Source organism: Mustelus asterias, chromosome 12, assembly GCF_964213995.1.
Source record: "Mustelus asterias chromosome 12, sMusAst1.hap1.1, whole genome shotgun sequence".
Taxonomy (NCBI): Eukaryota; Metazoa; Chordata; class Chondrichthyes; order Carcharhiniformes; family Triakidae; genus Mustelus; species Mustelus asterias.
Window position 1 is genome coordinate 12,395,607 of NC_135812.1, and position 14,579 is coordinate 12,410,185.

The 14,579-nt window shown below is 40.1% G+C and overlaps 1 protein-coding gene across 3 annotated transcripts in view; it reads right to left on the reverse strand.

The window, feature by feature from the left end:
• mettl16 (methyltransferase 16, N6-methyladenosine) overlaps window positions 1–14,579 on the reverse strand; it is a 108,981-nt gene that overhangs the window by 20,440 nt on the left and 73,962 nt on the right. For all 3 annotated transcript variants that reach the window (XM_078224764.1, XM_078224763.1, XM_078224765.1), the window contains exons 7-8: window positions 3,073–3,142; window positions 2,052–2,141 (exon numbers count right to left, since the gene is read on the reverse strand). In XM_078224764.1, the coding sequence (XP_078080890.1) occupies window positions 2,052–2,141; window positions 3,073–3,142 (160 nt within the window). The remainder of the gene's footprint in view (window positions 1–2,051; window positions 2,142–3,072; window positions 3,143–14,579) is intronic.

Sequence of the window (14,579 nt, forward strand, 5' to 3'; positions counted from 1 at the left end):
GGCAGATGTGTGCTCAGTCATATAACAATGAACACGGAATTAAAATGATTGCTTTCCAACATCTCCATGAGTGTATGTTTCTATGCTACTTTGAGATCAAGTAACAGGTAGATTTTCCATGGAATTTTAAGAGTGAAGAAAGCACAGTTAAGTAGCCCTTGGGCAGTTTATTGCACATATTGGTGATCAGAATATCCACTTCTAGCAAGAATCATAACCCACAGCAGTCAGAAAATGTACCTTCCAAGAAATAACTAGACTGTGGAAGAATCAATTGGAAAAAAAATGTTGTTTCACACAATTCTCCTTTTTGGTGTTTAAAAATGTAAGCATGTTATATATAAATAGTATGTAATACAAGTGTATTCAAATGTTATCTTTTTAAGAATGTGTATATGCTACAGCAAGCATTATGGTACAAGGAGGAGTGAGCATATCAAAAAGTGAGATGCAAGGAACTAAAACCCTGATTTGAACTCCAGAATTTCTCAAAAAGGTGAAACATGGAACTTTACATAACAGAATGAGATCATTTCGCCTTTTCCTCCTGAGCCATCTATCTGGAGGAGCATTCCTTGGTCCAACGTGTCTGCCATTCTCTATACTTTTCTAAAATTGTTTTCAAATAGTTATCCACTTCCCTTATTCATCCACCATTGTTTGCGGTAAAGTATTTCAGATCTAAATTAACCATGTAAAAAAAAATCCTCAATCTCTCACTAAATTATTCCAGCAACAAATCTATAATGAAATGGTACCAACTCAATGACAAATAACTATTTTTCCCCCAAATGTATTAATCAAAACTTGCCATAAATTTCTACACTTTGTCATGTTTTGGGATTTTTGACTCTTTTGCTATAGAAGGACCTTGATAGGATTTATATTACAATGCTATTCACTGAAATGGCTAAATATATTGAACAAAAGCACTTGAAAATGTATATTAAGGTCAAACAAATCAATTCACAAAACAGTGCCTTATCACTGCATTCATCATGTGCCCTCTTTTCACCTGGAGAAAGACAAAATGGTTTTATTTTATCTTTGAACCTACATAATCCTTAATCTGAACATCAAGTGGAAACTCTGGGCAGAGTGGCATCTATGGATATTGACACCATTGTTCCTGTTGGTTAAATAGTGTACTGGTATCGGTGCAATTGCTCATTATGATAAAGCAGTTCAACTTCACTGTGTTTGAAAAAATGGGTGGGATTATTAACGCATTGTTATTCTAGTATTTGGCCAAGCATTTTAGAAGAGGCTGGGATTCAAATCTATTTGCTTCCCCCTCTAGGCAGCAAATAAATGCTTATTCTTCACGGATCTGTGAAGCGCAGTAGGATATTTTTCTACATTACAGGTGCTATGTAAACACCAGCAATCATTGTACATATAAGGCTCTTCATAACCTATTTGCTTACTCCCTAAAGTGGCAAAATGTAGGATTCAGTGTTAATAAAATATGGAAACAAAATTCTCTAAGGAATAACATCAATATGCCTAGAAGAGAAATTATATATTCTTCAACGTCTTACTAAACATTTCTGGAATCCTTAATAAGTATAAATTTGATGCCGCATAATGAATACATCACGTGCCATTAGTCCTAGACATCACAATCCACATAAATTTAATAATGTCACGTTATTCAGTCTCCAACTACAACTGGACCAAGACCCATTTGTTAGGAAGAATAATCTACAAATAAGCTTGCAGCCACTCAGTAAATGAGAAAGGATAGCTCCACCACAACCAGACCAGGGCCTGTGTGATACACCCAAAATTCAGTGGCAACAAGGTTATTATTTTGCATTAACTTCTTAATGTTTAAATATAAAGTTTACAACACAGCAAGCTCAGTAAAGCTGGGGCTCAGAAGAGGATGATAATACTGTATTCTCTTCTGCAAAGTACACATTTGAACTCCACATAATAAATGAGGTATGATCATTGAAATATTTTAACCTGGTTGTAATCTTCCATTATGTTTTAAATTGTATTGGAAGATTGAGGGCTGATTATGACTCACTGAATGCAATACTTACAGGCATAATTACATCGTCATAAAAACTCCATGCCAAAGCCCACCTCATGGTTCGTCCTTGACAGAATTCAGTGTGGGTGACTTTAGGGACCTGGATGACATACAGCAGGTGCTTAGAGACAAAAACAAAAGCTTGACTGATTGCAAATTAACTGATGCATTTAGCCCAGGGCTGCCAATTTTTGTTATGTCAATCAATGACAGATTCAGCAAAAAATGGAAATTAAATTCCAAAGTGAAGTGCTATTTAGCACAAGATAACTAATATTTAGCTTCAAAACAGCTTACATCCACATGCGTATAAAGAAGCATATTTCGAAGGAAGCAGTATGCCTTTAACTTGACAATTTGAATTATTCACAATTAAACCCAGGGATAGGTTCCGGTATGTTTGTTTACATGACTGCAGACTGGCTTATAAAGGATGCACATGCTCTAAAACCCTAGAGACTTGATTATTTTTAAATTTGTCCCTTTTTAGAAATTGAATTATCTTACATCAAACCCCAGGCCAATTGAGAAGTCAGATAAGAGAGCTTTACTCCAAGTTCTTCCACAATTTGATAGTAGAGAGAGCAGTACCAATTAATTTCTCATTTTGCAAAGTGCCTTACGTTCACTCCATGCTTCTTTCTTTATTGCCCAAAAGATGTGAAATTTACCATGTGGGGAAATCATAAGCACTAATCAGTGTCCTATTAATCAGATCTCAATGAACATGTCAATGAGTGGTACACTCCATTTGCTGATAAGAACTGCCAGACAGCCTTCAAAATTTTGTCTATTTAAGCTATTATTTGGGAATTCAGAACTACAAGATAAATTATTAACACTAAGCCAAAAATGCTCATTGCATCTTAAATGTTGGATTTTGCATTCCAGATCTGTCAAATTTTTCAATAGCTGGGAAACTTTTAAAATATAATTTCAATTGCTTGCCAGAATGGCAGGCAAATTTCTTTTAGCAAGTGCAACCCAACTGCTTTTTTTCCTTCCTTTCCCTGACATATCTCAATTATTACCTCTTGTTGTCGAAGTTCTTCTTTCAAAGGAGCCAAGCTGCATTTCTTTCCCAACATGCAACTGTACCACCTAGAAATAGAGAAATCAGGTTAACAAGTAAGTACTATCCAAGATGCCCCAGCTTAAAGAGCTGAGGTATTAAGTTGCGCATTAAAGATGTCAATTTCTAGCGATTCCTCAGAGTTCAACTTCTTATATTCATACAATCGACAATATGGTATTAGTTATTCATACACCTTCAACCCAATTGGGTCCAAAAATGCTTTTTCCCTTTATCAACATTTGTATTTACATTTTTAATGGAATCTACTACCTATGTAAACTTATCAGCCAGAATTTTACCGCCCGGCCCGCCATGGGAATCGGAGTGGGCGGAACATAGAAAGGTCCGTTGACCTCGGGCGGGATTTTACGGTTTCGGGACGAGCAAGGCCATAATATCCACCCTACATATTGTAATTCTATCTTTCTTAGAGAGGAGGTAACGGAACTTGCTGAAAGAAGTGGCAAGGTAGTTTCCATTAAAAACATGAACACAGGAACTTGTAACGGAAACTGTTCTCAGACAGAAGATTTTAAACAATTTTTAAGACAATATCATTGGGTTGACCAATCAAATCACAGAATCAGAGTGAATCACATCACCAAACCTCCGATTGAACCAATTGTATTTTGCGGCATGTACCGGCTGTGCTAACGTGCCCCTTTAAAGGGGTGATCCTTTGAAGGTCACATGATCGGGCCAGCTCCTATAGAGAGGCTGCATAGGTGCTGTGCTAATTGGGAGCAAGGGTATGCATCCTGGGATGGGGAAGAACCTCAGTTGGAGCCAGGGAGGAGGAAAGCAGACATGTTTTTCAGTTGTGTCAGACCAATAAATCAATTATTACTTGAAGCCACAACTAGTCACCTTTGACTTTACTATACTGGCGATGAGAAAAAACTTTGCTAGTCATCAGGAGATCGCAGTGCTCAGTGAATGGGGAGGAGAATGAATGCCAAAGCTACAAAGAGGCAGTTATATAAAAATGCCTCTAATTGGAAAGATTGAGCTGTTTGACCCATAAATGGAAATTTGAGGCAATATATTGAAAGGTTGTATTATTGTTTTGTAGTCAATGAGAGCAGTGGTGGAAAAGAGCACGGTGATACTACTCAGTCTGTGGCTCACAAACATACAGCCATGTGAGGAATCTAACATCGCCTGACACTCCAGACACAGTCTTTTGACCAAATAGTTGAAATGGTCAAAGATTATTTTAACCCCGATCTTCATGTTGAGGCATGAATTTCATTCTGCAGTCTGGGTGCCAGGGGAGACTATCTCTGGTTTTGTGGCCAGATTGAGAGTTAGCTGAGCACTGCAAGTTTGGCTAGCTTTGGGGGAGATGTTAAGAGACCATTTGGTCTGTGGGATCAACAGCCTCACATTGCAGAAAAGGTTGATGGCTGGGACTAAAATCTCCTTAGAAAAAGCTGTGGAGATGGTCCAGGTGACTGAATGTGTTGAGCAAGGCAGAGGTGAACTACAAGGTGTGCCCAATAAGGTGGGAAATGGCTGCTGTAAGGAACAGCCCAAGAGAGTGTAGTACAGCACCGGGGGTGGAAGCTTGTTTTCGACGTGGGGGAGAGCACTCCCAAGAAACCTGCCAGTACAGAAATGTTTCAGTTGTAAAGGGAAGAATCATTTACAAGCATGGAGCAGGATGAAGCAGGCAGGACGGAACGCACAAAGAAAATAAACAACAGTAAGGTTAACTCCATTAAAGAAACTGGATGAGGAGCCCAACAGAAAATCCAAATCGTACTCTTCAAATCAGGTGCAACTCAAACAGGTGCCTCCTATAGAAATAGCCTTTCTGGTCAATGGCAGATTTCTTAAAATGGAGGGCAGCCCAGGAGCCGCAGCCACAGTGAGAGGGAGCAAGCATTCCAAAATCTTCAAAAAGGTCTGCAAACCATAAGATTGAGTGATTCAGGAGTCATTTTGTCTGCAGAAGAGACAAAGAACAAAGAGAACAAGGAAAATTAGAGAACAAGGAAAATTACAGCACTGGAACAGGCCCTTCAGCCCTCCAAGCCTGCACCGACCATGCTGCCCGACTTAACTAAAACCCCTTACCCTTCCGGGGACCATATCCCTCTATTCCCATCCTATTCATGTATTTGTCAAGGCGCCCTTTAAAAGTCACTACCGTATCCACTTCCACTACCTTCCCCGGCAACGAGTCCCAGGCACCCAACACTCTGTGTAAAAAATCTGCCTTGTACATCTCCTTTAAACCTTGCCCCTCGCACCTGTGCCCCCTAGTAATTCACTCCTCCACCCTGGGAAAAAGCTTCTGACTATCCACTCTGTCCATGCCTCTCAAAATCTTGTAGACTTCTATCAGATCGCCCCTCAACCTCCGTCATTCCAGTGAGACGTTGAAGACGGTGGGGTCAGCTCCAATTACAGTATCCTACGCAAACCAAACAGCACAATTCTGGTGATTTGAGGGTCACAGACCCTGTCTCATGGGTCAAGGCTGGTTGAAGCAGATAAAATTAGACTGGTTGGAGGTATTAACTATAAGGATGGAGGATTTCAAGAGCTATTGGGCCAATACTCTGAGGTTTTCCAAAAGCGACTTGGATGAATAAAAGGGGTTAATGCCAAAATGTATTTAAACTCCCAAGGCAATGCCTAAATTTTTTGGGCCCGCCCAGTGCCCTATGCACTCAAGGTAGAAATGGAGCTAGGAAGATTGGAAGACTTAAGTCTCTTAAAACTTGTACAGTTTTCTGAATGGGCTATGCCTATATTCCCTATTCTAAAACCTGATCATGCTGAAAGAATCTGTGGGGATTATATAAATTAACTCTGACTCGAAAAGCTCAGATAGATATCCCATTCCAAAAATGAGGACCTCTACACCAAATTAGCAGGGGACCTTAAGTATATCAAGTTATATCTCCGTCATGCCTATCAGCAGTTGGAATTGGATGAAGATTCCCAGCGGTTAGTTACCATCAACACGCATAAATGGTTATGCCAGTGCACCCGTTCACCCTCGAATTTCATTGGCCTGTGCCATTTTCCACCATTCAATGGAAAGTGTATTGCAGGACATTCCTAAAGTAATGGTGCACCTGGATGACGTCCTAATTACAGCAGCGTCCCCCGAGGAGCACAGGGCAAACTCAGAGGAGGTTTAAGAAGTTTTAAAGAAGTGGGCGTCCATTTGAAATGAGAGAAATGCACTTTCCAGGTGAATGAAGTTACATACCTGGGTTTCAGGTGAGATATAAAGGCCTACATCCTTTGGAGGATAAAGTTAAAGCCATAAAGGAAATACCACAGCCGAGAAAAGTATCGGAGTTAAAACTGTTTCTAGGAATGGTGAATTATTACGGCAGCTTCCTACAAAACGTGTCTATAATTTTAGCCCCTCTTCACCTGCTTTTGAAGAAGCATCAGCGATAGAAATGGGGAAAAGCACAAAAAGAAGCATTTGCAAAAGTAAAGCAAGCCTTGCAGTCGTCGACACTGCTTGCACATGTTGATTCAACCAAACCATTGGTAGATACTTACGATGCATCACCATATGAAGTGGGCGCAGACTTGTCCCACAAGATGTCAGACAGAGTAAAGTGAACAAATGCATCTGCATCAAGAATCTTATCAGATGCTGAGAAAAAGTATTCTTAGATTGACAAAGAAAGTCTGGCATCAATTTATGCAGTGAAGACATCTCATCTATATATAGCAGACATTTCACCATAGTATCAGACCACAAACTGTTGTTGGGTTTATTTCAGGAGGATAAACCAGTGTCACCAATTGCCTCCGCGAGGGTGCAGAGATTGGTTCTACAGCTAGCTGCGTACAGCTACTCTTTCCAGCATAGGCCAGGAATGCAAATATTGAATGCGGATACGCTCAGCCATCTCCCTCCGCTGTAGAAGGTACCGTCACCACAGAAATAGTGCTGCTGCTGCATTGGTCTCAGTTACTCATATAAAAACTTGGACCAAAAGGGACCCAGTGTCCTCAAAGGTTAACTGGATGGTGTTGCAAGGATGGCGCCAAGTCAAAGCGAATCAGACCTTACTTGCAGGCTAGGACGGTTCTAACATGTGGGGGTGGTGTGTTATGTGAGGGGCTCATGTTATAGTACCATCCCACAGGTGGTGGTGTTTATTAAGGAAATTGCATGCTGCACACCCTGGACAAAGTAGGATCAAAGCACTAGTCTGAAGTTACATTTGGTGTCCGGGCATCGATAAAGAAATCGAAAGAATGGTCACACCAGAGTTGTGAAGTCCAGCAGTCATTGCTGCTACCAGCAAATATGCATCCATGGGAGAGGCTGGGTTGGCTGTGGTCATGTCTGTATACAGACTTGGCAGGACCGTTCATGGGACAGATGTTCCTCATCCTGGTTGATGCTCATTCTAAATGGCTGGATGTCCAATTGATGAAGTTTACAAGGGCCACAGACGCCATTAACAAGTTATGGTAGATTTATGCCAGTGTTGGATTTATGCCATCCATGGCATCCCAGAGATCTTAGTGTCGGACAATGGCACAGTATTTACAGTGGAGGAATTTCAAAAATTTGTTAAGTCAAATGGTATTCGCCATGTTTAGTCAGCCCCTTACCACCCAGCTTCAAATAGTTTAGCAGAACGAGCTGTACAAACGTTCAAATCATCTATGAAAAAGCAAGTTCACAGGCCACTGTCTTTACATTTGGCAAGTTTCTTGTTGTCATACAATACCATGCTGAATGTGACCATAGGGGTTACTGCACCTGAATTACTAATGGCCTGTGAACCCGCCTGGATTTGATATTTCCAGATTTGGCGGGGAGGGTGGAGGCAAGTCAAGCCTCCCAGAAAGAAAACCATGAATCAAGAAAAAGGGACAGAGAGTTATTCCAAATTGATGATCTAATTATGGCCGGGAACTTTGCAGGGGGTCGACGTCAGGGGCTGGCAAAACTGTGGAAAGAACGGGACCTGTCTCCTATGTGTAGAAGTACAAGGTCGCTGTGTAAAAAATTTGAAGAACTACAAGAGTTGAGCCTGATACAGGGGCCAACAGGTGTATCCTGTGGCGGCAGACACGTGTTTGCCAGTTGCTGATCCAGGGATTCCTGTTGTCTGTGGAGCTGAGGCAAACACAGTAAGAAGTCTAACAAACACCAGGTTAAAGTCCAACAGGATTATTTGGTAGCAAAAGCCAAAGCCACGAGCTGAGGCAACCCATGGTTGAAGCCGAGGAGGCAGTAGGTACTAAGGAGGATGTCGACCCCAGAATGATGAGTTTGCCTTTTGCCTGCCTGGATTCTTTATTTGGCAAAGGTCCCAGTACTGATTTACCATGTTCCTCCAGAGTCTGCCAGTCTTCAGACCGATTGACTTTGTGATGAGTTTTTCCCTGGGGTGTCCCGCCATCGAAGTCTAAGTTTAATGATGCTCCCTTTGTTTCATTAATAGGTGGACTCAGGAGATAGGGGGAAGGAGGGTGGTAACATGGCTCTGTTCAGGAGGCAATTCTTTGAGGGCCACGTAATCGGGCTAGACTGCATGGAGAGACTGCGTGGAAAGCTGAGCCAATTAGGATCAAGAGCGTGCCTCCTGGGTCGCAGAAGAACCTCAGTTGGAGCCAGAATAGACGTGTTTTCAGTTCTGTCAGACCCTTATGCGTGTGTGTGTGTGTGTGTGTATATATATATACACACACACACACACACACACACACACACGTATATACATATTGTTAATAAATCAATTATTATTTGAAGCCACAATGAGTTGCCTTCGACTTTAATCCACCTGTTATGACAGTTGAAGAACAAAAGTCCTTTCCATATATTCCTAAAGTTTTTTAAAAAATAAACTAGTATAATATACAACTCATCACTTTTACCTCCCCTTCATAACCTTATGTATAACAGAAATTGAGGCTGTCCCCAAAATTGGGCTGGAAAACATCAAGTCAGAGGATGCCCATAATTCTGTAAGCTCTCATTCTCAGAACATGCAAACAGTTCAAAAATGCAGCTACATAGCAATACTGTTTCTGAACTTTCCACTCTTGTTCATACAAAATAAATTATAATTTGACTGAAGAAACAGTTTCATTTTACATCTCTGATTTAGTTTTAGTAATATAGCAGCATCAAATTCATAATTCCAAGCTAGAAATTTTATTTAAAATACATTCAGGGGAGCAGTTTCACACATGTTGCTCACCCTTTTTTTAAAATGACTCAATATTTGTACACAAACACATTCTCAAAGACCTCAACACCACAAAAGCACCAGAACCATAAAGGAAAGTAGAGCAAATGTCCAGAGGAGTCTCAAAGGATTTCAAGCATTCGGAAAGCGAATGGGGGAGAAAAGAAGGAAGGAAGGATGGCACCATGACTCCATGGTAAATCTGTGTTTCAGTTACATCTTGTTTCTTTGTTTACTGTTGCCACTCCACAGTTCAAAGATTCAAATCTCTGACTGTTCTGTCAGTATCTGTTCTTGTGTCAAGCACATCTCTTAACAATTTCAAGTCAACAGCCCTAATTTTAACTGCCTAATTTTAACAACTTCTCGGGTACCCCAAGCCAAATTCCAATACCAAGAATAAATATCACAAATAATGGAGAAAATATATAATTGGAGGTTCCACTGGGTGTACATGAACTAATTACATTGCATTTGTAGCTGTAAGTTGCTTTCTTGCATTTCCTATTTATGGTATTTACATAACAGATTTTAGAATAAATTGTCCTCAACTCTTCCATGGCATTGCATCAGCCTACCTTCACAACTTTCTCTAGTCTTACATTATCACTGGAAATCATTCATCCTCCTTCTCTGGTCTTCTCTACCCTATCCTCCATTCATTCTGCTAGCCGTCTTGGTCCTACTTACAGAAATTCACTCCTTAAACTCCTGTGCCTCTCCACTTTGCTGTCCACCTTTTAAACATAACTTCTCAAGCGCCTTATCTTTGACCAACCTTTTGCTCCCTCCTATCTCTTGCATCCTGGCTCAGTACCTGTTTCTTTATTCTTTTGTGCATTTATTTTTCTGCATCCCCAAATAAAGTGCAATGTGAGGCATTTTCTTCAAAGAGCAATGCAAGTTGTACGGATGGATATCCTTTAAGCTATAATAAACCAGGCCACTACAATAAAAATGACCAATTAGATCTAAAAATAGATAATTGTAATAACAAGATAACTGATGCCCAGTCCACACAGTGAATTTGTACTATCTGTACCTGCTATTTTAATGATTGTAACTTTTGAAAGGCATTATTAAATAACTTCAATTGTTGAAAATACTGAAAGCTTTAAGCAAACATTGTGAAATACAATTCATAATCCCAATTTTTTGTAGCCTTTCTGCCTCTGCACTCTGGAACATAATTTTTCCATTAGCACAAAAGTACTGATCCATACTTTTATTACCTCCACACAGATTTCTCCAGTGTTTTCTTTATAAATCTCCTCTCCGTAAACTCAGTCAATTCAGAACTGGGCCGGATGAATCCTCTACTGCAATAAAACTTGAACTCCAACAAGATTTCAATCTCATGATTCACTGGTTCTCTGTTGCTCATTTTATCATCTTCAAGATTCTAATTCTCATCTTTAAACTCCTGCCATTTAAGACGTAAATGAAGAGAATCTTTTCCGCTCAAAGGGTGCAAGAGAGCAAAGTGGAGTTGAGACCACAACCAAATCAGCCATCACCTTGTTGATTAGCAGAGCAAGTTAGAAGGGCTGAAGAGCCTACACCTGCTCCTAAGTCTCATGTTCATATGTTCCAAGATCGCTTACCATACCAAATGAACTGCTCTAGCTGTGCACCCACATCTTCTTAGCCAGAATTACAGCGTAGTCCTCCTTTACTTTGTTCTCCACTGGCAATGATCTGTCCAGTGGCAATGATTTGTCAGTTGCTTAATTTGATTTATTATTGTCACATGTATAAATATACAGTGAGAAGTATTGTTTCTTGTGTGCTATACAAAGCATACCATTCCAAGAGAAGGAGAGGGTGCAGAATGTAGTGTTACAGTCATAGTTAGGGTGTCAAGAAAGATCAACTTAATCTAAGGTAGGTCCATTCAAAAGTCTGATGATTGCAGGGAAGATGCTCTTGAGTCGGTTGGTACGCGATGTCAGACTTTTGTATTCTTTTCCCGATGGAAGAAGGTGGAAGAGAGAATGTCCGGGGTGCATGGGGTCCTTGATTATGCTGGCTGCTTTTCCAAGGCAGTAGAAAGTGTAGACGGAGTCAATGGATGGGAGGCTGGTTTGCGTGATGGACTGGGCTTCGTTCACAACCCTTTGTAGATACTTGCAGTCTTAGACAGAGCAGGCAAGCTGTGACACAACCAGAAAGGATGCTTTCTATGGTGCATCTGTAAAAGTTGGTGAGAGTTGTAGCGGACATGCCAAATTTCCTTAGCCACCTGAGAAAGTAGAGGCGTTGGTGGGCTTTCTTAACTATAGTGCAGCATGGAGGGACCAGGACAGGTTGTTGGTGATCTGGACACCTAGAAACCTGAAGCTCTCGACCATTTCCACTTCATTCCTATTGATGTAGATAGAGACATGTCCTCCAATATGCTTCCTGAAATCAATGACTATCTCCTTTACCCTGTGGTCTCTGATGCTTCCCTCTTGTTGCTTTGTCTGTTGTCTTCAAAAGCCTATCAACCTCTTTTAACCCTTCCCATTTCTTACTCTGCACCTCCAGTAAAATATTCTCAGGTGATCCTCTATGGGAAGATCATTAGAAATACGCAAGCTTTTTACCAAAAAGAAAATTATTTTAATACCTTCTGGTGAACTTTCTCAATATATCTGTCCATCTGCTTCTGGTGCCAAGAAATCTGTGTGTGAACATAATGCTCAGAAAACTTTCTTCACTTTAGGTGATTCAGCATTTTTACCGTCTGCAGCTGGTAATCCAGAATTTTATTTCATGCCAAGATTTGAATCATCCAATAATTTTGAGTTAAGCAATGTAAATAATGCAGTGATATTTTAGTGTTAAAAACTTCAGATAATGTGAATATGAGTAGACTTTGTTCTATTTTTTATGACTTAACTAAAATTAGACAAAAATTTGAATATCTGTCTGAAATACTATCGGAGCTATTGTATACCAACAAAAATACCAGCTCTGCCTTGCAATAAAATTTTGTTAGCCATGGCACTTTTAATTCAAACTCCCCACCTTTTCTCCATAATCTTTAATACCCATAACTTCCAAAGGTCTGTTTCCCATAAATTGACTATGCCTTCAAGGAATTCTTGGGCAATGTATTCCATGTGCTCACATACTATACAAGGAAATATATCTGGCATTCAGTTTCAACTGCTTTAAATAAAAATTCCCTGTATTATAACCATGACTACTATTTCAAATAGTACTTTATTGGTTCTGAAGAACTTTGGGACATTCTAAAGATGCAAGCAGCACTATATAAACGCAAGTATTTCTTTCTAAATTCTAAAGAACTTTCTTTCTACATTCTATTATATGCCATGATTCTGGGTTTTCCTTAATTTCTTTTAAATACCTCAATTTGATTACCTCTTAACAATTTAATTTCCAGGCACTGTAATCCAAATTAATACAACTTTTCAATGCTTGGTTTTTCAACCCTGCTTGTGTGAATCATTACCAGACTAATTCTGAGGCCAACATATTCTTCCTTAAATAGAATGGCTAAAATGGAACACAATGAAGTTTGAGCAGCACTCGTACCACTGTAATGCTTCCTGTTTTTCTTTTCTAAACTCTTGCGATGAAGCCCAATATCCTGTTAATCCTTCTGGTGGCTTCCTGCATCTGTGGGGTAGCTTTTAATGATTTATGCACTGAGCCCTAAAAATCCTTTCATTCATCAAATCCCCATCTCCACCCCAGCACTTCCCAATTTACAATATATTCTCATCTGCCATTTTTACATCTATTATGCTCTATGTGCTATTTGTGTAAATGAAACAACCCAATGATTGTACTGTGGAGATGGAGAAAAACACAAATGGAGGCTCACTGGAGCGGTAGCACAAAGAAGATACAGAATATATAGTAATAAACAGAAAGACAAGATGAGAGCAAGGTAATTATAATAAGTCCAAGAAAATAGAAAACAACAAAAAAAGATAGAAAAAGCTAGGTATTGAGAATTAAAAGACTATGACTATCAGTCAAATCTCCATTCACTGCAGCGGGACCTGAGAATCCCAGCTGCAGGGGAGGTCGCAGAATTCCGGCAGGGAGAAAGACTTTGTTCATAATTAGTTTTCTTAAGACACGTGATGAGAAAGAATGACGCCTGCGAACAGCTATCACCAGGAATTGGCATTAGTTCAATTTTTAATCTTTTTCTTATTTACTCGTTTTATGAAATATGTGCTTTCGAGGCAGATGACATAATCAGGCAGTGACACTTAAGTTTTCTGAAAAGTCACAGCAGTGGTTGACATTTAACCTAAAGTTCACAGGCAGCAGAAACCACATACATATATTCTGCTGGCTCCTCCAGGGTTAGAAGATGTTGAAATCAATGCAGCAAGAGGTATTTTGTCCCATTTTCATTTTGCAGCCTTGAGGTTAAATGAATCGCACAGCATGTGTGCAAATTGCAATGGAAGATAAAAAGAGTTCATAAGTGGATGGGAGCATGTTAAGAGCAAGTATGTAGCAACTGTGAACTCAGTTAATATTTGATTTAAACTAAATTTATATCAAAGGTATTTTTTCTTTTGGTTTTGCATTTCAAGAAGCTTGATACCACCCAATGATTGGCACCCCCAACCATAAACATTCACTCCCTCCACCATTGACGCACAGTGGCAGCAGTGTGTACAAAATGCAAGATACACTGCAGGAACTCATTAAGGCTCCTTAGACAGCATGTCCCAAACCCATGATCTCCACATTCCAGAAAGACAAAAGCACCAGATGCATGGGAATAGTACCACCTGGAAGCTCCCCTCCAAGCCAGGCACCATCCTGACTTGGAAATGTATCTCCACTCCTTCACCGTCGCTGGGTTAAATTTCTGGAATTCCCTCCCCAGCAGCACTGTGGATGTACCCACACCACTTGAACTGCAGAGGTTCAAGAAGGCAGCTCACCTTCTCTAGGGCAATTATGGATGGACAATAAATACTACTGAACCAACGATGCCCACATCCCATTAAATATATATTTTTATATAGTGTTCCATGAATCCTAAATTTTATACAAGTTTTGCTATACATAGAGCTAGAAGCTTACAGCACAACAGAAGGCCATTTCACCAATCATGTCCTTGCGGCTCTTTGCTCTCACAATTCATAACAAATCCTGCAAGCCAGTGTTCTCCACATGGCCCTTCCACGGCTTCAACATTTATTAACATTGTATAAACCTGACGGTTCAGTCAATTTACTCATGTGTACTGAGCCATGCAGATGTGGAATGCGTGTGTGTGTCAGTTGGACTT